At 53.2% G+C, this 23,006-nt stretch overlaps 1 protein-coding gene across 5 annotated transcripts; it reads left to right on the forward strand.

The window, feature by feature from the left end:
- Positions 1–124: 124 nt before the first annotated feature.
- Fbxl19 (F-box and leucine rich repeat protein 19) lies at positions 125–22,933 on the forward strand. Of its 5 annotated transcripts, none has more exons than XM_036194066.1 (11): positions 125–320; positions 2,762–2,924; positions 4,529–4,672; positions 4,799–4,885; positions 4,965–5,183; positions 5,669–5,830; positions 6,823–7,334; positions 15,840–16,003; positions 16,092–16,253; positions 20,899–21,117; positions 21,228–22,391. In XM_036194066.1, exons 2-11 carry the CDS (start codon positions 2,862–2,864, stop codon positions 21,404–21,406), a joined length of 1,911 nt encoding a protein of 636 aa, XP_036049959.1. In that variant the 5' UTR covers positions 125–320; positions 2,762–2,861; the 3' UTR covers positions 21,407–22,391. The 5 variants fall into 5 exon arrangements, with proteins under 5 accessions (XP_036049959.1, XP_036049966.1, XP_036049940.1 ...); XM_036194073.1 differs by lacking the exon at positions 125–320 and adding an exon at positions 724–1,589 and having other exon boundaries at positions 2,724–2,924; positions 5,669–5,701; positions 21,228–22,933; XM_036194047.1 differs by lacking the exon at positions 125–320 and adding an exon at positions 724–1,589 and having other exon boundaries at positions 2,724–2,924.
- The last annotated feature ends 73 nt before the right edge of the window (positions 22,934–23,006 follow it).

Here is a 23,006-nt window from a genome sequence, read left to right on the forward strand (position 1 = left end):
GCTTTGCACCACTGAGTGTGGGATTTTGATAGTTCAGGCGGGCGAGGCGCTCCAAGTGGTAGAATGAAGCGACTAGGAAAGGTTAGGTAGCCTGCCATCTTTATGGTAGTCTCTTTGTGCTCTTGGTTCTGGCATTCTTAAGGAACACAGGAAAGCTAGAAAACTACTATTCCCATCCCACTTCATGAGATTGACTTATTAGGTGTCCGCCCCTCGTTCGCCATCTTGCTTGTAGTCCTCCTTCCTTTTCACCTTTCCATTGTTCCTGACGAGTAGAAATGGCAGCGGGAAGGCAGCAGATGGACTGCGACTCCCGTCAGGTACCACACACGCGGAGGGTTGTGGACCAGAGGGCGTGTGAGTGCCTGGAAAGGAGGTCGGGTCCGGGGAAAAGGCCATCTTGTTTGTAGTCACCGTTCCCGCTCCTTCTCTATGTCCTGCTACGGGGAATCTCGGGTCAACTGGACTATAATTCCCGCCATGCTCGGCTCCCAGCGTGGCATGCTTTTCGCCATCTTATTTGTAGTGCCGGCTGGCCCCAGCATCCCATTTTTCCCACGATAGCGCCCGAATTTGCAGGACTACATTTCCCGTCGTGCTTTGCACGCGCTCGTCCTGGAAAGTATAGGTAGTGGAGGAAGGAGGGAGAAGGGGGCGGGGTTCCTCTGGGAGAAGGAGGGAGTAGAAAGGAGGAGGAGGTGGGAAGGAGGGAGGGGAGAGGGAGGAGAGGAGGAAGGAGGAAGGAGCTGAGGAGGGATGAGAGCGGCGACCAGGGCCCGGGGCCGAAGCAGCGCGAGGCTAGGGGACCAGGGGTGCTGAGACACCCCAACTGCCCCCACCCCCTTCCTGCCGCTGCCCCATCCTTCCCTTACACCCTCCCATTTTAGGAGAGGATTTATTCAAATTTCATTTAAATCCCCATCTCTTGAGGGTCGCGCGTTTGGAGGGGGGAGGGCGGGGGCGCGCGCAAGCTGGGGGGGGCGGGGCCGGAGCAGCTTCCTTCACCCCCCTCTGCGCGCCCTGTGTCTGTAGGTCAGGGGGCCGCAGTACAGGGGCGGACCCAGGGGAGGGGGGCAGGTTGCAGTGACCCCCCCCTCCCCGGGCACCGGCGGTGGGCGGGGTTTGAACCCCGGAAACGGTGGGGGGCCCCGGGTCTGTCCCTGGACCCCTAGGCAGTTGGAGCTGGGAAGGGGCCAGTTAAGGGTCGGGGGCTTTGGGGAGAGGTGGGGGTGGGGAGCTGGGACTCGTACCCGGGACTGAGAGGGGCCCGGGCAGAAGCTGAGCACCCTGCGCCCGAGGAGCCCCCGTTGGCCTGGGGGGGCTGAGGGCCTGAGCCCCCAGAGCAGGACCTCCCCCTGGAAGGGCCGCGCCGCAGCCCGTGGGAGGGCCTCGCCCCCGGCGCTCCCCAGCTCCACTCGCTGCTGTCCCGGCCTCCGCCGGAGGGAGGGGCCGAGCGCCCTCGGGGGGCCGTGGACCCCGGCGTTCTGAGCGTTCCGCGCCCCGCGCCGCCCGGCCCCCCCGCCGCCGATGGCCGCCGACCCGCCGGGAGCTGCCGAGAAGGGAGAGATGGCTCCCGGGACACGTGTGAGGTGGGTTCATGCGGCTCCTCCTCACCCCCAGACCTGGGCAGCTCCCACTCCCATTCATCCTCAGCCTGGCCTCTCCCTGCCTTCCCCGCCCCCAGCCTCACCCTCCCTCCGCTCCAAACTCTTCTCCAGCCTTCTTTCCTATAACCTCCCAACCCTAGGGAACTGGCCTTCCTTCCCCGACCCTGCTGCCCCTTGCAGACCTCCCCCTCCATCCCCCGCCTCCAGTCGCCGCCCTCTAGGCCCCTCCCCCGGAGTGCTGGAGGGCCCCATACCCTGTGGATGGTCTGGAAGTCCTTGGAAAGGGAGAAGCCAGGGGGAAGCAGGTCTAAGACTGGCTGGGAAGAGACCCCTCCAGGCTTGCAGAGTCCATGTGGGATTTGAGAGGATCTGGTTTCCATGGGCAGGAGAGCCCCAGGGGTTCCAGACAATTAGGGATGAAAAGCAGCCTGGTAAGATGTGGGGTAGTGGGGGGAGATCTAAAACCGAGCCCACCTTGAATTTTGTTGAGATGTTAGGCTGGCTTGTAGAAGAACCCCAGGGAACCCGGGAGATTACCCAGGCTGCCTGAGGGGATCCTATTGGCTATCTTGGAGCAGACGACTTCTGTGTGGGTTGAGAAGGGGCACTTAAGCATCTCAGGGGTGTCAGCCCTGGGAAATTGAGAGCACAGTGGGTCATTAGAAATGGAGTATCCAGATTTGAAAGGTTTGAATGACTAGTGCCCATGAGAAAGATAAAGGGGAGAGAGAGAGAGAAAAGTGAGGTGTTTGCACCCACAGTCTGAGGCAGATCTCACAGATTTGGGATGTTTGGGTAACAGGTATGAGTTGGAAGCTCCCCGAGGTAAGCTGCAGACTTGAAGCCCTTTCCAGGAACCTTGGCTTGGGATGTTAGAGGAGGGCTCCAGTGCCCCTCCTTCCAGGGCTTGGGAATAATAAGCATGAGGGAATGTTAGAGGGGGAGGTCTTGAGTAGAGGGAGTGGCCCTTTACGCAGGACACACTAGAGGGCTGACCTTCTTGTCTCGAGGGTAGAAATAGCTCTGCCCCATCAGAGGTGCTGAGATCTCGCGGCCAGGATTCTCTGAGGCCAGCTCTCAGCAGGCCTCTCTGACCTTACCACTATCTGCCCACAGCCCTCGGCGTTGCTGACGCCCCCAATGTCGTCCAGCAGCCGGGGGCCGGGGGCCGGAGCGCGCCGACGCCGAACCCGCTGCCGCCGCTGCCGGGCCTGTGTGCGAACTGAGTGCGGGGATTGCCACTTCTGCCGAGACATGAAGAAGTTTGGGGGGCCCGGGCGCATGAAGCAGTCGTGCCTGCTCCGGCAGTGCACTGCGGTGAGTCTTCCCCCACCTCACATGGCGGGTACCTTGGAACCCCAGCCATGCTTCCTCAGAGCACCATTACATTCTTAGTACTGGCCTGAGCACTATCTTGGTGTCTAATGGCTGCCTCCCTGAAAGTCCGGTGCACGCAGAGACTCTTGTCCCACATGGCGGGTACCTTGGAACCCCAGCCATACTTCCTCAGAGCACCATTACATTCTTAGTACTAGCCTGAGCACTATCTTGGTGTCTAATGGCTGCCTCCCTGAAAGTCCGGTGTACGCGGTGAGTCTTGTCCCACATGGCGGGTACCTTGGAACCCCAGGCGTACTTCCTCGGAGCACTAGCTTGGTGTCCAATGGCTGCCTCCCTGAAAGTCCGGTGCACGCAGTGAGTCTTGTTCCCCATGCGGGTACCTTGGAACCCTCAGCACCATTAATGTTAGTAGTACTGGCCTGAGCACTCTCTGGATGCTTCCCTGAATGTCCCTTAGAGGTGCTGTGTGTTCATTCACTTCCTGTCTTCCTCACTGATTTGTTTAAATGTCTGATTTTGTCTTTGTCACAAAATGGGGACACACACAGAAGAATGTACCGCGGGTCTGTAGACCATACACCAGCTGTATGCCCCGGCCCGAGTGTGTGTGTAAGAGGAGCCCATCTCTACCACCTCGGAGAATAGCTCTTGCCTTTGGCCTCTTTCACACACCTTTGGGTATCTTGAACTTGAGGCCCGAACCCCCTTCTTGTAACCTTGAGCAAATCACTGAACTTCAAGAACCTTCTCTGTAAAATGTTTCCTTTGCGGAGTTTCAAAGATTAGACAGGAGTATGCTATGAATGCCCCATTGAAAGGCGGAGCACTCAGTAGTTATCTGGGAAACGTGGTTTCTTCCATGCCTCCCTTATTCTTTGAGCTGCCCTGGACACCACAATGGCCATTCCCCAGTAGCCACAAGGAAGCGGCTTTACCCTGCACCCAGATCACTGCCCCTCCTTGTCCTCCAGCCACCCTTTCCTGCTTGCCCTTTCACCCTCATGGCCTTTGCTTCCTTTGTCCCCAACCCCTTGCCTTACCTTGATCCTTCTCCTTGATCTGGATCCATGGCCTTCAGCTCCCAGATGTGACTCAATGTTGCCATTGTCCTCCCTAAAGTCACATTGTCTGGAGACCGCTGCCTTCCCCCTAAGACTACATAGCTGTGACTTTCCGTATTCCCAGGATCGTTCCCTAACTGTGGGCTTCAGATCACTCTGGGACTGCCCACTGAACCACCTCAGAATCACCCACCTGAGCTTCGCCACTTGTCTGTCCTCTTTACACTCCAGTGATAATTTCAGGAGCACACTAGCCTTGGACCCTGTGCTAACAATTCCGTTAATGACCGTAGCTGTGTCTCCAACCCCCACATGCTTTGTCGTGTTCTTCACACTGGTCCTGCAAAGGACAGGTCCTTCACCCCATTTTAAAGATGCAGAAAATCAGTTGCTGAAGGTCATCCTGGTAAAAGGACCAAATTAAGGACCCGCACCTACCTCATCCTACAGCTCACGCTGAAGAAAAGTCTACTCTGCAGCTTGGTTTTGGGGTCTCTGATGTCTCCTCTTTCCCCACAGCCCGTGCTCCCACACACAGCCGTATGCCTCCTGTGTGGGGAGGCAGGGAAGGAGGATACAGTGGAGGGAGAGGAAGAGAGATTTGGTTTGAGCCTCATGGAGTGTACAATTTGCAATGAGATCATCCACCCCGGCTGCCTGAAGGTGATAACTCTGGGGACCCTGCAGCCTGGGTGGGCTAGACTTGTCGGGGAGCAAGGAAGCAGGCCAGTACATTCGGGGCATATACTGGCACCTTCTTCTATTCATTCTCTGGTTTCTTGCCTATAGATGGGAAAGGCTGAGGGTGTTATCAATTCCGAGATTCCCAACTGCTGGGAGTGCCCCCGATGTACCCAGGAAGGGCGGACAAGCAAGGTAAAGCAGGGCCAGGAGAGGGGCAGGGCTGGGGATGCGGGAGCTAGCTGGGGCCTCATCCCCAGCTTACGCTTTCCAGGATGCAGGTGAGGGTGCAGGGCGCCGTAGGGCTGACAATGGTGAAGAAGGCACTAACCTAGGGGGTGGATGGAAGCTGACAGAGGAGCCACCACCGCCACCACCCCTGCCCAGAAGAAAGGGACCCTTACCTGCTGGCCCTCCCCCTGACGATGTGCCTGGGCCCCCTAAACGGAAGGAGAGGGAGGCAGGGAATGAGCCCCCCACCCCAAGGAAAAAGGTGAGCGGAAGGGTGAGGCTGGTTTAGCCCATGGGATTCTGGGAGCTGTAGTCTTAGCTGGTGGGTACGTTGGTTCTGGAGCCAGGTCCTGCTTGACCTGGGGAGCGGAGGCTGTGTGGGTTCCCCAAGAGGTGTTTGGGAGTTGTAGCAGGGCTGTGGATGGAGCATGCTCACTGAAGAAGAAATACAAGTGTGAGGTAATTGGTACAGGCCAGGAATCTGAGAGACCTGGAGAATTAGGGAGGAGCTACAGAGCATGCTCAAACTACTACCGAGGCGGAGAGAAGGGCTCAAAAGAGCCTGAGGCGGGAGAAAGGAGCTGAGGAGCATGCTCAGTAAGCCGCCACACTGATTACAAAGTTAGCTTGCTGAGCAGTCTTCCTGGGATGGGGGCTTCTGGGATTTGTGGTCCAAGAAAAGGACTTGGACCTTCGTTTGGTAGTCAGTAAGGGCCTCTAATGGGGTCTCTCTTCTTCCCCTGATAGGTGAAAGGAGGCCGAGAGAGGCACTTGAAGAAGGTGGGTGGAGATGCCTGCCTCCTCCGAGGAGCGGACCCAGGCAGCCCCGGCCTTCTGCCCCCCAGGGTTCTGAATCCGAGCCAGGCATTCTCATCCTGCCACCCTGGGCTCCCTCCCGAGAGCTGGGAGGTGTGCCGGGGACCTCCTCCTTCCCCTCCCAGCCTTCCTTGCCTCCCCCTCTGTATGGAGACTAAGATCTGCCCCTTCCTGCTCATTTCTCTTTCCCTAACCCCACATGGCCCCTGTGGACTTCTGGGAAGAGTTGGGTGGGATAATAGACTGGGTCCTGGTTGTAGGAACCCCTGATTTCCAGCAGCCATTGGGCTGTCGTCTGGCCCATTTTTCTAAGCCTAAGTGTAGAAAACCGAATTTCAATTTCTGCCAGATCACTGATTGTTTATATGGTCTTGGCAGTTGGTTAGTTGCTCTGGGCTGACAAATGGGTTTTCTAATTTGTGAGATGAAAACAGTTCCTTACCTTACCTCTTCTTCTGTCCCGCAGCACTAGATAAATCCAAATAAAAGTAATAGGACCCAGAGGAGTTAAAAGATGGGCCCAAGGTCACATGACAAAGCTAGCATGCTGATGTGCCTCTGCATCGGCAATCTAAACACATGGCTCTGCCTACTGTCCAATCCTCCGCCAAACACCAGGCTGCATGTAACCTTGGACAAGTCCTTAGTCTTTTTGAACCTTACTCGGTGTCTAAAAGGAGTAGCCTAAGTTGTCTCAATATTAGGCACTGTGAGGACCCGAGTCAGAGAGCAAGGGTACTCTGTACCAAGACAGACAAATTACTGCTATTCCCACGTTGTGGACTTGTCTAGTCTAGCTGTCCCATGTTGTAGATGGTGAAGAAAGAGTTTCCACGTCCCAGAATTAAAAGGCAGCACTCCACATAAGGTCTCTGGGAGGTTCATGAGCCATTGACTGACCCACCAGGGTGTCTGGACTTTGAATGCACACTGTAGATAAGGAAACTGAAGTCTAGAGGTGGACTGTGGGGAGTTAGGAACTCAGGACTGTGGCTGCTGGGCTTTTGATCCTCTGGTGACCTCTTCTGGGTGAGTGGTTGGGAGAGTCATTCTGGGCCCTTGTACAGCCTCACCTGTCTCTGCAGAAACCAAAGCCACCCATGGCCTCTGCTGAGGGACCAGCAGTGCCGTCCCCATCACCACAGAGGGAGAAACTGGAGCGATTTAAGCGGATGTGCCAGCTGCTGGAGCGGGTGCCTGATACCTCCTCTTCCTCCTCGGACTCAGACTCAGATTCAGACTCTTCTGGTACTTCGCTCAGCGAGGATGAAGCTCCTGGGGAGGCCCGCAATGGGCGGCGGCCAGCCCGTGGCAGCTCTGGCGAGAAGGAGAACCGTGGGGGGCGGCGGGCTATACGCCCTGGCAGTGGGGGACCACTGCTCAGCTGGCCTCTGGGTCCTGCCCCCCCCCCACGGCCTCCACAGTTGGAGCGGCACGTGGTACGGCCTCCCCCTCGAAGCCCCGAGCCTGACACTCTGCCTTTGGCTGCCGGATCCGACCACCCCCTGCCTCGGGCTGCCTGGCTTCGTGTCTTCCAGCACCTGGGACCCCGAGAGCTGTGTGTCTGCATGCGAGTCTGCCGGACTTGGAGCCGCTGGTGAGTGGCCAGACAGGCCTGAGTTCTGTTGCCGCCATGGTTCTTGCTTGGTCCTGTAATAGGTCTCTGCTTCTCTCTGAGTCTTGGCCTTCCCTGGTGTGCCTGCTGTAACTGATTCTTTCATGGTTACCCCAAGCTCACTTAACCCTCCCAGGGGCTCGGAAGAAGAGATAGTAGGTAGAATCAGGGGTTTGACTCTGGACCCTGTGGCTCCCAACTATTTCCTTTTCGTTTTTATGTATGTTGTTAGTATGTGCCAAGCCGAGTGTCGGGGGGTGTCCACGGCTCTCACGTTTTGAGGTCCATCTTCTGAGAACAATCTAATTAGGACCCAACTTCACTAAGGTAGCCCTTGCCCTCTAAAGCAGCTGTGCTTGGCCCCGCCCCTCCCCAGGGTCATCCTCCGCAGCCTGTCCTCTGATCCTCTCCCAACAGGCTCCCTCCTCCCGCATGCTCCCACAGCGTGCTGTTCCCCTAATGGAGCACAAAGAGGCCTTTGGCATGTGGACAAGCTTTCATTCTTTTTATTTTCGTGTTCCCATCAGTTTCTGGGGTTGGGGACACATAGTGTGTATCGATTTTTATCTTCATATCCCCAGCATAGTACAAAGGCAGTATAGATTGATGTTCAAGAAGTGTTTTACTGAGTAAATACAAGCTTTTTCCCAGGACTCAGATTGCTGTCAGGGCTTCAACAGTGTTGCATCTTCTGCCCTCAGGAGGCTGAGGCAGGAGGAGCCTGAGTTGGAGGCCAGTCTTGGCTACATTAATGATACTTTGAATTTTTTTTAAAAAGGAGGGATGGTTATCTTTGTAAAAAGGGCAGCACCAGGAGGGTTGAGGCACACTTGAAGCTTGCTGCTTAAGTTAGGGGCTACATGAAACCCCCCGCCGTCTTCCTTTGGGACAGGATCTGGAAAGCTAGTACTTTGCCTTGGGGCTTCCGTAGAGCCAGAGAGGCTGGTATGCGGGAGCCGGAGGCAAATGGCTCTGGTAGACTGTTTGCTCCAGTGAGTTCATGCCCTTCGGCTAGTTTTTTAACTTCCTCATGCCTGCCTTACTTGCTTACTTTCTTTTTTTAACCCCCACCCCCTTCTCCTTTCCTAGGAATTGAGCCCAGGGACTGGTGCATAGACCAGTTCTCCACCACTGAAGTATACCCCGGGCCATCTTCTTTTTGTTTTTGAGACGCTCTCAAAACTGCATAGGCTAGCTTTGTGATCCTTTTACTCCAAGTAGCTAGGATTACAGGTCTGCACCACCAGGCCTGGTCTCATTTTCTTCATATAAAACCAGGATAGCCAGGTGATAGTGGCACACACCTTTAGTCCCAGCACTCGGGAGGCAGAGGCAGGCAGATCTCTGAGTTCGAGGCCAGCCTGGGCTACAGAGTGAGTTCCAGGACAGCCAGGGCTGCTATACAGAGAAACCCTATCTCAGTCTCCCTTCCCCCAAAAAAGAGGGAACAGTGCCCTGGAAGATTTCATAGACTGCAGCATAGATGCAGGCACAGAAATTGCTGAGGGTAACCACACCATCTGGGACGTAGTCAATGGGGAGATGTCTGTCTAAGCCTTTTAGGCTAACTCTATGCTTGACACATGGGATCCATGAAGAGACCTGTATGTAGCTGGAAGTGGACAAAAGCAGAGAGGCCAGTGAGTGCATAGTGTTTACCAGCTTGGGCCCTGTAGCCTAGCCCATGGCTTAGCCATGGTGATGGCCTCTCTTCTCACTTGGACTCTGGGATGTATATTAATGTAGTTGGAGCTCAGGTCCTAAGAAGGATTAGCTCTAAGATGCCCTTGCACTTTAGGATACCAAAATCCAAACAACACATTGTTGGTATATAATCTGCTCAATCTTTACATGACTTATAATATCTAATACAATGTGAAGAATATAGAAATAGTTACTGTACTGTATTGTTCAGGGAATAACAAAACATGTCTCCTTCAGTACATAAGCAGTTTTTGTTTTGAATGTTTCCACCCGTGGGCGGTTGACTCCTTAGATGCGGAACCTCAGATACAGAAGCCAAGTCCTATTTACCTTGTGGGATTTAATGAGGCAGTTCCTGCAGAGTACTCAGCAAAGAGCCTGAGGGAACTAAGCCCTCAGTAAATGGTGCCTTCAGGTGAGAAGCAGCAGCCTGGACTGAGCAGAGCCCTGTGGGGAGGGGGGGCATGTCAGGATCTGGACACTGAAGCAGGAGCAGGAGAGAGGGTGCAGAGTGAGACTGGGGGGAGAGGACCGGAGACTAAGTCTGGCTATCATTCAGCACCCTCCTGCCTCAGTCTTGCACCAGCATGCCTGCCTGGCTCAAGACCTTAAGTGGGAAGGGGAACGGTACCCGGGCTTGGGAGTGCAGCTCTGTAATTCCACTGCACGGAAGAGAGAGGCAGAGATTGCAACTTTCAGGCTCGCCTTGGCAATTTATTAGACACTTCTCAAGATAGAAAGACTGGGAGAGCTGAGTGCAGTGGTGCACACCTTCAATCCCAGCTCTTGGGAGGCAGAGGCAGGTGGATCTCTGTAAATTGAGGCCAGCCTGGTCTACAGAGTGAGTTCCAGGGCAGCCTACATTAACAAAAAGAAAGGAACAGGGAAGGGTGGAGGCTGGGGAGATAGTTCAGTCAGTAAAGTATTTGTTGTGAAGACCAAAGTTCCATCTCCAGAACCCATGTAAAAGGCCAGCAGGAGACAGAATTCCTGGGCTTGCTAGCTAGCCAGCCTAACCTGATCAACAAGCTCTGGTCTGGGAAGAGACCCTGTTTCCCAAAAACCAAGGGGGGAGGGGAGCAGTTAGAGAGATGGTTCATCAGTTAAGAGCATGCACTGCTCTTGCAGAGGACAGGGCTTGGAAATGTGACTTAATGCTAGAGCATTTGCTTATCACGGTCCTAGGTTCAAGCCTTTGTACTGCAGAAAGATGGCTTGGACTTGCTGACTCACTGGCTGTGAAGATTGTCTTGTGAATGTCAGCTAAATGTGACCCGGGAGATAGTGATGTTCTTGAAGCTTGGGATCACAGAGGAGGAACAGAGAGTTTCAGTGCAGAGAGAACTCAGATTTGATCTCTTTGGTCTGAAAAGCTTGTGAACCAGTCAGAGACCACTCCTGAGAAAGTAAGGTCTGATGCTGACTTGAAAGTCTGCATCCTGTAGGTAGCAGATTAGATAAAGCAGTGGTTCTCAACCTTCTGATGCTGTGACCCTTGAATATGTCTTCATGTTGTGGTGACCCCAGCCATAAAATTATTATTATTTTTTTATTTTTTTGGTTTTTCGAGACAGGGTTTCTCTGTGTAGCTTTGCACCTTTCCTGGAACTTGCTTTGTAGATCAGGCTGGCCTTGAACTCACAGAGATCCGCCTGCCTCTGCCTCCCAAGTGCTGGGATTACAGGCCTGCACCACCACTGCCCGGCCCATAAAATCATTTTTGTTGCTACTTCATGAGTGTAATTTTGCTGCTGTTATGAATTGTAAATATCTGTGTTTTCTGATGGTCTTAGGCGACCCCTGTGAAAGGGTCATTCCGATCCCCAAGAGGGTTTCGACCCACAGGTTGAGAACTGTTGTGATAGAGAGCAGAGATGGAATATGAATATGAGCTAGAGAAAGTAACCCAAGAATCTGGGAGATGAAAGTGTGTCCTACAAAAAGAGTCTGAGGGAGGAAGGAAGGAAGGAAGAAGGGAGGGAGGGAGGGAGGAAGGAAGAAGGAAGAGGAAGGAAGAAGGGAGGAAGAAAGGAGGAGGAAGGAAGAAGGGAGGAGGAAGGAAGGCAGGAGGGAGGAGGAAGGAAGGCAGGAGGAAGGAAGGCAGGAGGGAGGAGGAAGGAAGGAAGAAGGATGGGTGAGGAACAGTGGTGGTGTTGATGGGAGGTCACAGGAGAGCAGTTTCCGAAGGTGGCAACTGGTTCTGCTGTCAGAAGAGCTAGCGGTAGAGTGCTTGCCTGATATGCAGAAGGTCTGGGTTCTGTCTCCAGCCATGCACACATATAAAACCTTGCTATTCTTGGCTGTGCTTAGAGAGAGGGAGAGCCAAAGCTAGAGTCAGACATCCACTCCAGTTCAGGGGCTTGGTCCAGTGATCTGCTGTACCCCTGGTTTCTGAGAAGGCATCCAGCATTCACCATGAAGGCGACATTGAGTGAATGAGCATAAATGAAGGAATGGGGTGTGGAAAGAGGTAGATGAGGGTGTAGCTGGAGAGCGTTCTAAGTGGGAGAGCAGGCAGTTGCAGGCTTTCCTGTCTGGTGGCTTTGATTATTTAGAACTGGGAGGCAAAGGGCGGGCAGGGGGTTGTGGAGGAGGTGTTGATGTACTAGGTAGACATTGCAGTTTTCAAGGACGTGGGCAGAGAAGGGAGTAAAGGAAGGACTGGCAGGCACGTGGTCAAGGCTGGTTGGTGGGAAACTGGAGGACAGTGGTAGTTTAGGAATCCCAGAAGGCTCTTAGAAGGAAGAACTAGCTGTGGCCTGTGTCCACAGTGATGCAGAGCTTGCAGAGAGCAAGCACTTAGTGCTGGCCCAGCTCTGTCCCCAGGGGCTTTTCTGCAAGATGAGGTTTGGAACTCCGGTGGAAGACAGGAGGATATGGGCTAAGCTGGACTGAAATAGGCAGGCAGCCTATTCAGAATCCTCAGCTGAGCAGTGGTGACATATGCCTTTAATCTCAGCTCTCTGGGAAGCAGAGGCAGGCGGAGCTCTTGTGAGTTTGAAGCCAGCCTGATCTATAGAGTGAGTTCCAGGACAGCCAGGGCTACACAGAGAAACCCTGTCTCAATGTGGGGGGAAAAAACGAAAGAACTCGTGTGCCTTGTCTTTCAAGTGACACTGGTCCTTTGTTGCTGTAGTAAGTCTTTGAAGTCAGAACTCTCACCCCATTTTATGGCTTGGGAAATAGAGGCCCAGAGAGGTCTCCCCAAGTGTGGAGGTGGTAGAACTAGGGTAAGAGCTCCCTGGCTTGTGCAGTTCCCTTCTGGTTCTGTGCCTGTGCCTGTGACAGCATGCCGCCTGGCTTCTTTGGCAACCTTGTTCCCGCCTTTTCCCATTCAGGATTCAGGTTCCATCCACTTAATACCTATGGGTCCTTGAACAGGGTTTTGTTGTTTGTTTTCGAGACAGGGTTTCTCTGTGTAGCTTTGCGTCTTTCCTGGAACTCACTTTGTAGCCTAGGCTGGCCTTGAACTCACAGAGATTCACCTGGCTCTGCCTCCCGAGTGCTGGGATTAAAGGTGTGTGCCACCACCACCCAGCTTGTTTTTGTTTTTAATTTTAATTTATGTGTGTGCGTGTGCTTGTGTGAGTTGATGAGCACCACAGGCATGTGTGAGCACGTTGGATCCCCTGGAACCAGAGCTTCAGGCTGTGGTGAGCTGCCATGTGGGCTCTAAGAACCAAACCCGGGTCCCCTTGAAAGAGCAGTAAGTGCTCTTTACTGCTAAAGCCCTCTCTGTGGCTCTTGAGACACTTTTTAACCTCTCTGGCTTTATTTTTCTTAGCTGAACAAAGCAGGTGATAAGCATCTCCCAGGGATGATGTGGACTTAAATGCTTAGTGCAAAGAGCAGAACCTGGTAACTAAACACATGCCGTTTGTCCTGTGATCTTCAGCACCATTCTGTGAAGGTGACTTGTCCTCAGTCTTGCCACCTGAGTTTTCCAGAGCTGCCATGTTGTCCTGCTCCTGGGTATAGACAGACTCTGCCCTTGTAACCTCCCCTTCCCATTATCTTTACAGGACATTCCCTTCTCTCGGTCTGTGGGCTGAGGAGCCGTGTCCTCAGCATCTTGGTCTTCCCCAGGGGTTTCTTTGTTCCTCATGCCCAGAGGAAGCTGGATACTCCTATCAGTAGGTCCTCCACAGTTGTTGGCCGCCACACTGAGGTTTAATCCCGCTGTCCTGGGACTGACTGCCATAGGATGAATTGGCTCCAGCCAAGAAATGATCAGAGAGACTTCCTGAATGTGAAGGTTTAGAGTTGAACCTTGAAGGGCCTGGGAGAGTTGGCCTTCCTGGCAACAAAGAATGTGCTAGATTATGTTGGCACTAGATAGTATTGCATGCCTATGTAGGCAGGCAGATAGGTATTCTGACCTGGCTTATGTGGAATATGATACAGAACCACAGTTGGACCTGTGAGTACCTTCAAATTAGGATTTTCTTTTTTGGTTTTTCGAGACAGGGTTTCTCTGTGTAGTTTTGGTGCCTGTCCTGGACTAGCTCCGTAGACCAGGCTGTCCTTGAACTCACAGAGATCTGCCTGGCTCTGCCTCCCGAGTGCTGGGATTAAAGGCATGCACCACCACCGGCCGGCCTTTAACTACTTTCTAACCCATATCACCTGCTTAACTGTCCATAGTTTTTAGGTAGACTACAGCCATGGCAACTCCTGACTGGAATATAAGTTTTCATTGTATTTTATTTAAACTTCATTTCTCAACTGGCTTTTTCATTATAGTTCTCTGTTCTCTCTCTCTCTCTCTCTCTCTCCCGTGTGTGTGTGTGTGTGTGTGTGTGTGTGTGTGTGTGTGTGTGTGTGTATTCGTGCATGCGTGCACATGTGTCTGTGTCTGTCTGTCTGTCTGTCTGTCGAAGGGCTGAGGGTGGGCTGAGGTGGGGTGAGGTGTCATCCCGGGAATCAAATTGTCACCAGGCTTGGCGCTGGCACCTGCGCCTGCTGCACCAGCTCCCAGGCTTTCAGGCACAGTGTCCCACTGTGCAGTGTAGACTGGCCTTTAAACTTTTTCTTATTTGGGAGAAGGTGTGGTTGAAGAGATAACTGGATCAGTGCTCTCCCCACCTTTGCGTGGGGTCTGGGGATAGAACTCAGGCAGGTCATCAGGCTTTGCATGGCCAGCATTTTACTGACCAGGCATCTGTAGCCCTTGTTTGTTTTAAGTTACACATTTCCGTGAACCTCTGTTATCTGCTGTGCATTTGTGTGTGTGTGTTCTGTTTCTTCAAGATAGAGGCTCTCATGTGGCTGAGGCCAGCCTCGTACCTCTAAAGTGCTAGAATCGCAGGCCTGTGCCACTGTTCCCAGTACAGCATTGGCTTCAAGTGCAGCTAGACAATGATTGAAAGGTAAACTCGGGCCACATGTGGTGGCACACACCTGCAATCCTAGTTGAGGTAGGAAGAATACCTCAAGGTCTTTTTTTTTTTTTTTTTTTTTTTCCCCTGAGATAGGGTTTTTCTGTGTAGCCTTGGCTGTCCTGGAACTCACTCTGTAGGCCAGGCTGGCCTCAAACTCACAGGGATCCACCTGCCTGTGCCTCCTGCTGGGATTAAAGGCGTGCACTGTCATGCATGGCCCACCTCAAGTTCCAAAGTAGCCTACAAAGTGAGTTTCAAACTAGCCTGGGTTACAGTGTGAGGTCCTTTCTTAAACAAACCAAAAAAGATAAACCCATGTTATGCAGAGAAATAGATAGGTAGCACGGCAGATAAAAGACTCATTCCTCCTTCAGCCCACGGCTTCCCAGGTCTCGTCCCCAGTTTGCCCATCTAGTTCGCTGGGAATGTCCTGGCTTGCCTTTGAAAATTGCTGAGGTAGAAAACCTTGGAGTCTCGTGGAACCTCAGCGTACCACAGGACGTGAACAGCTTCTCTTCGGGAGAGCTGGGGAAGGCTGATTGATAAACTGTTTGGGAGCCTCCGCTCACTGCCCTGGCGGGCTAGTTGCAGTTTGGGATGCTGGAGGCAGACTGTTTGACTTCAGAGTCTGCGTTCCCGTTCGTTCCCTAGAGCCTGGGGCCCACTGGGCCTTCCAGAAACACTGAATGAATGAATGAGAAATGGTGAATGAATGGTTGGAGAAGTGCGCCTAGTGGAAGCCTGGCTTGATTCATTTTTTCAGTGAACAAGTGAGCAGTAACTAACCTGTACTCTGCGTCCGCCTTTAGAGTGTTGGGTGCTGGGGATCCACAGGTGAAAGAGGCCAAATCTGTCCCTGTGGAACTTACATCCTAGTGGGGGACCCTTCATAATCAAACAGACAGGAAATATCGGGGCTGTAAATCCAGAGTTGACTAGCCACATGGAGTAAAGCTGAAAAATGCCTGTGCGCCCTATCATAACTTAGGGAGAGAAATCAAGAAGCCCAGAGGTAGAGTCTGGGGGAAGCTCAGATCTCTTTGGCATTAATTACATCCAATAGTGTGTATGGTGTTTGTGTAGCTACCTGGCAAAGCGCTTTATAAGTTGTAAGGTCCATGAACTGTAATTACTTCATTTGATCTTACAGTGGCCCCGCAAGCAGCCTGACTCATTATCTTCGGTTTATAACTGAAATCTTCTGACTCAGGGAGAGGAATGGACTTGCCCAGGGTCTTGCTTCCCTTTAGCAGTGGGGTGAGGTCCTAAATCTAGTCCTTTTGGCTTGAGGACAGAAGATTCTTGCCATATTTGGGACAGGAGAGAGCTGGGGTGAGTGTTGAGATTGTGGGTTCCTTGAGAGTTGGCGCTGAGGACTCTGTCTCCCCCCTGTGGCTGGCAGGTGCTATGACAAGCGTCTGTGGCCTAGGATGGACCTAAGCAGGAGGAAGTCACTGACCCCACCTATGCTTAGTGGGGTTGTTCGCCGCCAGCCTCGTGCTCTGGACCTCAGCTGGACAGGTGTTTCCAAAAAGCAGCTCATGTGGCTTCTGAACCGACTGCAAGGTAGGGCTGGTGGTGAGTCAGGACAGGGTGAGAACAGAGGTGTATGCCCGATGAAGTTCCAGTATCTGCTTCCTGACCTTGCTTCTAGGCCTGCAGGAGCTGGTGCTTTCTGGGTGCTCTTGGCTCTCCGTCTCTGCCCTGGGCTCAGCCCCACTGCCTGCACTGCGGCTCCTGGACCTCCGCTGGATTGAAGATGTCAAGGACTCCCAGCTTCGTGAGCTGCTGCTGCCTCCGCCAGACACTAAACCAGGTTTGAGCACCCAGGGTCATCAGTGGACGGGTTAGGGCAAGTGGAGGTGTGGGCGCTGAAGGCTCTTCTGAGGCACCAAGCGTTAAAGTAGGGATGGAAGAAAATAGGAACTGAACAGGAAGACCTGTCTTGGCCATTTTTCATTCACTCACTTTCCTGCTGTGTGTTTGGAACTAAGTCTTGAAAGGATAGTGTTCCCTGGGAAGGGAAGGGAAGGCCTGGTGAGGAGTAATGGTGTTCAAACATCCTCTCTGGCCCCAACAGTCTCTTCATACCAGAGCCAGGAAAGCCACCCAAAAGGGCACACACATCTGTTTGCATCACCCCATGCTCTGACTCTCATTGTCTCTGGTACTGTGAAGAGAGACCACTTCTTTTGTCTTCCATGCCTAGGGAACTCAGCCCCTGTGCGACCACTGAGCTCATGGGGTTGGTTGTTGTTTGTAGCAGGAGGTTTTCCTGTGCCCCACAGCCGCTCGGTCCCGAGTAAACACACAGAGGCTTATATTAATTAACAAACAAGCTGTGTGGCTGTAGCTCAGGCCTCTTGCTAGCAAGCTCTTTCATCTTAAATTAACCCATCTCTATTAATCTATGTGTTGCCACATGACCGTGGTATTACTGGCCTGCTGGCATCTTGTTGTTCCTTGGGCAGCAGGTTGGCATCTCTTCTTCCTGCCTATCTCTTTCCTCTATCTGCTTGGATTTTCTGTCCGCCTATAAGCTGCCTTAGCAAATTAGGCCAAAGCAGCTTATTTATTGGGAAGAACATGTATTAGTAATGGGAAGAACATGTATTCACAGTGTACAGGAAGACATCCCACAGCAGTTGTTGTGGTTCTACACAGTCTCATTATATAGACCAGGCTGGCCTGAAACTCAAGAGATCAGCTTGCCTCTGTCTCCTATGTGCTGGAATTAGTGTGAGCCACCACACTTGACCATTTCTTAGTTTTTGTTTTTGAAACAGGTTTTGTTTTTTTGAGACAGGATTTCTTTGTGTGGCTTTGGAGCCTGTCCTGGAACGCACTGTGTAGACTAGGCTGGCCTCAAACTCAGAGATCCACCTGGGATCAAAGGTGTGCACCACCACTGCCCAGCTTGAGACAGGTTTTGTTCTGTATGTAGCCTTAGACCGGCCTGGAACCTGTGATGCTCTGCCTCCTGAGTACTGGGTTTATAGATGTGGACCACTCTCCTTGAATTAAACCACTGTTTTTCACTGTGGTGGCTGAAGGCTGCCTCAGCTGGCCTCCTGCTGCCTTCCTGTATTTTAGCTACTTCAGCCTTCTTGCCAAGTTCTCTCCAATTCTGGGGCCTCTTCCTTTCCCTTCTTCTTCACCTCTTGTGCTATAACATCCTCATCTGATTAACAGCTGTCCTTTCTAAATTCATGGGAGGAAAAGACACCACACTTGTATTTTTTTACCTTGTACATCTCCGAAGCCATGAACTCACGAGGAAGAGGTTTCTGTGCACAAGTTCTTTTCTCTTGGATCTCACCAAGTGTGACTGGTTAGAGCAGGGCAGGGTGGGGCTTCAATGGAAGCCCGATTTTTTCATCTTTGGCCTTCTTTTTCTGGTTTGTTTCCTCCATTTCAGGAGCTGTGTCTGCTCTTAGATTATCTGATATGCTCAGCTTTCTCACTTCTATGACATACAACTAATGTCCCCTGCTCTTTTCCCCACAAGTTCTAAGTGACCTTTCCTCTGGTAGACTTGGGCTGTGGCCAGTCTGTAGATGTGCTCCTTCTCTAGGCTGTGAGCTATGTGAAGGGGTAGAACTTGGGGCTTGACCGTTGAATGCCCACAGAGGCAGTCACAGGAGCCATGTTTGGGTGCCAGTTTAGGGATGACACCAGTAGCCCCGTTTCTATTGTTCATTGTCAGGGTAAAGTAAGCGTTGGTTTAAGGAAGAACGTCTGATACAAATTTCTATATTGAAATGTCATTTTAAGGGCTGGAGAGATGGCTTAGTGTCTGTTCTTCTACAGGATCTTTGAATCCCAGCACCCACATGGTCGCTTACAACCATCTGTAACTCAAGTCCCAGAGGATCCAGTACCCTTTTCTGACCTCCTCCGGTGCTGCACACATATAGCATTACATGCAAGCAAAATACCCATACATTTAAAACATTTAGCTGAGCAGTGATGGTATATACCTTTAATCTCAGCAACTGGGAAGCAGAGACAGGCCAGCCTGGTCTACAGAGTGAGTTCCAGGACAGCCAGGGCTATACAGAGAAACCCTGTCTTGAAAATTTAAAACAACAACAACAACAGAAAGATTCCCTTTTTGTTTTTTTCGAGACAGGGTTTCTCTGTGTAGCTTTGCGCCTTTCCTGGAACTCGCTTTGTAGACCAGGCTGGCCTCGAACTCACAGAGATTCGCCTGCCTCTGCCTCCCGAGTGTTGGGATTAAAGGCGTGCACCGCCACCGCCCCAAGATTCCCTTTTTGTATTGTTAGTCATTCACTTACAAGTTTTAGGCCAGGCTGGGTGTGCTGGTCCACCTTGTAGTTCCAGAACTTGTGAGGCAGAAGCAGGGGTTAATATACATTTGAGGCCATCCTGAGCTAAATATTAAGATTCTGTCTCAAAAATAAATTTCTAATAAAGAGTAAGTCTAACTGAAGCCTCATAGTCCATTCCTGTGCTTTGAGCTACTCAGGAATTTGAGGCAGGAGTATCAGGAATTCAGGGCAAGCCTAGGCAACCTAGAGAGGCTCGGTCTCAGAAAGTAAATGAGGACACAGCTTAATGGAGCGTGTTCACCTGGCATGCACAAGGCCCAAGGTTCAACACTTAGACTCCCTACCACTACCACACACACATACACATTTTTCAGTACTGTGCAGATGCCACAGAACATTTTTGGAAACTTGTCTTGTTAGTCTGGGACATCTGCTGATGTTTTTCTCTGAGCCAGGCTAGTGCCTGGTGGGTGATAGCATTGTGGTAAGTCTGATTCGGTCTCTAGGCCTAAGGGTACTGACTCTGTTACTTCATAAGCATGTGCTCTTAGACAGGTGACTTCAGTGTTCTCATCTGTGAGCAGAGGTGATCAAAATAGAGGCTTGGCTTCCCTCTTTAAATTTTTTTCATTTTTTCCCCCTCAGAACTGAGGACCGAACTCAGGGCCTTGCGCTTGCTAGGCACGCGCTCTACCACTGAGCCAAATCCCCAACAACAATTTTTTTTTCATTTTTGTTGTTTAAAATTATATGTATATGCCTGTGTGGATATGTGCACACGAGTGCAGATGCCTTCAGAGCTGAGCCATTTCTGTAGCCCCAAGGCTTGGCGTCTCTCTCTCTCTCCCTCTCTCTTCTTTTTGAGGCAGAGTTTCTCTGTGTAGCTATCCCTGGCTTCCTGGAATTCACTCAGATTCCCAGAGATCCTCCTGCCTCTGCCTTCCATGCCCTGGGATTAAAGGTGTGTGTCACCATTGCCCGGCTAGGGCTTGACTTCTTGGAGGGTGGTTTCAGGCCCAGCAGTGTTGGCACAGGAGACTTTGGAAGAAAAGTAAACCTGAGATCTTGGGCCTCTGGTTCTGGGGCGGAGCCAGCAGTATGGAGTGGGAGGACACTGAACCCTTTCCCCTGGAGAGAAGGGAGAGGGAGGCCTCTGGATTCCTCCTGCAGTGACCAGCAGCTCCTGAGCATAGGTCATCTACCTCACCAGGGCTGTGGACAGAGCCATTTGTGGACGGCAGCCCCAGTGTGTGGAGCTGGGTCAAAGCTGAGACAAAGATAGGAATCAGTGCTTCATCGGAAGTCACCCTGCCCCTAGTCTTCTGTTTGCAGTGCTAAAACATGGCCAGAGGAACTTGGGGGGGGGGAAAGGGTTCATTTCATCTCACAGCCTGTAGCCCATTATGAAGTCAGGGTGGGAGCTCAGGATGGGAACGGAAGCATTGACGATCTCTCCTCGAAGAAGATTCTAGCTTGTATCAAGTTGACAAAAATAAAAACAAGAAAAACAACCAGCACATACCTCCAGAGGATTTCAAGTAGAGGAGAGATATTAGCCCTTTTGGGTTTGAGGATGGTTCCTTGATACCAGAAAGTAGATCAGGCACAGTAGCATTCAGGAGGTAGAGGTGGGAGAATTGCTGCTAATTTGAGGCCAGCCAGAGTTCCATAGCAAGGGTGTGGGAGGGCGGGCGTCTCTGGTCAGACCTGGTTCTTGGTGGGGAAGGGAGACTGTTGAGCCAGAACAGTGACCTCATAGTCATGGGCGAGTGGAGGGTGCTGCTTATCGGATTACGGGAGAAAATACTGAGCATCCCACTAGGAACAGAGCAGTCAGCAAAAGTTCCTGCCCTCTTGGAACTGACATTTTATGCAGGGAGAAAAAGACCCCTGAGGAAAAATGTTCACGGAGTGTCAGATACTGGGGGTGGGAGTTAGGAGAGAACTGAAGGCCTGGAGCTCTCCTGGGACGCTCCCTGAGGGGACGGAGCAGCAGTCGGATGACTGCTGGGTGCTGTGGGTGTGCCGAAGAGCGAGTCATGTGCAGCAGCGGGGAGGCTCTCACGTGTTGGGGCAGACAGGACTAGCATGAGGGTGGCCCCAGAGCTCTGGGGCAGGGTCCAGGGGTAGGAGGGGCCTCGAGGGCTGAGTTCTACTTTGTCTGCCTAGGGCAAACAGAGAGCCGCGGTCGTCTGCAGGGGGTGGCCGAACTTCGCCTGGCAGGCCTGGAGCTCACTGATGCCTCTCTGAGGCTCCTACTGCGCCATGCTCCCCAGCTCAGCGCCCTGGACTTGAGCCACTGCGCCCATGTCGGGGACCCAAGTGTTCACCTCCTCACGGCTCCCACTTCCCCTCTCCGAGAGACACTGGTGCACCTCAATCTTGCTGGTAAGTGTGATCCCCTTGCTCCGCCTTGCTCGCATGGCGATGTGGGTTCCGGGTCTGTTGCCTGCTCCCTGCTCACCCATCTAGTCTCAGCTGGTACTGCCTCATCCCAGGATGCCACCGCCTCACGGACCACTGCCTTCCATTGTTCCGCCGCTGCCCTCGTCTTCGCCGCCTGGACCTGAGATCCTGCCGCCAGCTCTCCCCCGAAGCTTGTGCCCGGTTGGCAGCCGCTGGGCCACCCGGCCCCTTCCGCTGCCCGGAAGAGAAGCTACTTCTCAAGGACAGCTAGTTGGGCGCCTGTGCTCCCTGCCCCCGGACTCACCCCCCGAGAGCGCCTGGACCTCCCCCCCCCTCCCCCCTTCATTTCACACCCTGTTGGGAGGCCGGGTTATTTTTCCTCGTGACTTGGCACTCTTAAGTTCCATGCTGGGGATCCCTGCCCGGGCCCTTGAGCCAGCCTCCTTCCCCTCTCTCCCACCTGCACTGATCTCTCCGGGGTCTTTGCATCCCGTCTCTTCCTCCCACCTGCTTCACAGTCCGTCTCCTTGGGGGAGTGGGTCAACAGGTCCTGGGGAGGTGCTGAGCCAAAGGGATGGGGGAGGGCGCTGAAGGTGGAGTCTTAAGTTGGAAGAATGAGGGGATGGTGTCTTGCACACGGGATACTGGGAGCCAGGGGCTGGGGAGGTGAAGAATGGGGGGGCAGAAAGCAGACCAACAAGGGTTCAGGGAACAAAGACCAGTTGGGTGGGGTGGGGGGCCAAAGAGGGAGACCAGAGGAGCAATTGGGGATCCAGGTATCATCAGATAGGGCTCTAGAAGCCGGGAATGCCAGGACTGGGGGCTGGGCGAGGAGCTGTGGGGATAGTACCCTCTCTGTGGGGTTACCCCTCTCCTGTGCCTCCACCCATCCGGATCTCACTTCTTCCCCGCACCCTGACTCCTGAACGTCACCGAAAACGGCAGCTATTGGAAGGAGTAGGCCACGGGGCTCCCTGTCCAGCTCGTGGCCCCGGAGTGGTGAGGGGTAGCCCAGACCCCTGCCTGGCTCTCTACACAATACTTGAACATTCATCTGTACTGAAGTGTTACTTGAACCGGGGAACCTCGGACCTGGGGAGTGTGACGTGAGGGACCGGCTACCAACCCTGGGCTAGTGGGCGCCCGGTTCGGACTGTCCCACCCCAGCTGTCTTGCTTCACTGTCTTGGACAGCTCCACCCCTCCGACCTGAGCGAGGGTGGGGTGTCCGCTTAAAGATGGGCAAGATGGGACTTCTCCAGTTTGGCTCTTCCCTTCCTTCCATCGTCATGGAAACTCGTGTCCCATTTGCCCCGGGAACTGCCACTCCGGGTTGCCGTGGAAATAGCAGCCAATGGACACCTCTGGAAACCATGCTAAGACCGGAACCGGTCCCTCTTAGCTGCTGAGGGAACTTAGTAACGGACTCTGGCGCCTCCCTCCCTCCCCCCACCCTTCGTCCAGTGGGGGGTGGGGTCCCGCGAGCCTGAGGGAGGAGTCGGGGCCAGGTCCCACTCGACTTAGGCCGGGGAACTGGATTGTACCACGTGGGGTGGGGGGTCTATCCACATACCTCAGGTAACAGGAAGGTGCGCGGGTGGGGGCGGGGCTGGGTGGACCAAAGGCCGGAGGGAGGGGGGCTGGGGTTGGAGACAGGCTGGATGACGGATGGGGCAGCTTGAGGGAGGGGAGGAGGCACCCCGGCAAGGGGCAAGTGGGGACCCAGCCGGGCTGGGTGCCCCGAACCCCCAGGTCTGTACAATACGGTTTGCTATAAAACTCAGAATCTTGTAGCCGGGGCCGCTGACTTGCTGTGTCTGTCTGCGGGGTCGCTTGCCCCAGATCGCCGCCGCAGAGTGTCGGGGGTCCCCG

Source organism: Onychomys torridus, chromosome 1 (genome assembly GCF_903995425.1).
Source record: "Onychomys torridus chromosome 1, mOncTor1.1, whole genome shotgun sequence".
NCBI classification, from domain to species: Eukaryota; Metazoa; Chordata; class Mammalia; order Rodentia; family Cricetidae; genus Onychomys; species Onychomys torridus.

Excerpts from the sequence above, each read along its gene's own strand:
- Fbxl19 (XM_036194039.1), top strand. The coding sequence starts at position 1,528 with ATGGCCGCCGACCCGCCGGGAGCTGCCGAGAAGGGAGAGATGGCTCCC. Across the intron at positions 4,886-4,964 it reads AGGAAGGGCGGACAAGCAAG|GATGCAGGTGAGGGTGCAGG; the intron begins GTAAAGCAGGGC and ends TACGCTTTCCAG. Across the intron at positions 16,254-20,898 it reads TCCGCCAGACACTAAACCAG|GGCAAACAGAGAGCCGCGGT; the intron begins GTTTGAGCACCC and ends TTGTCTGCCTAG.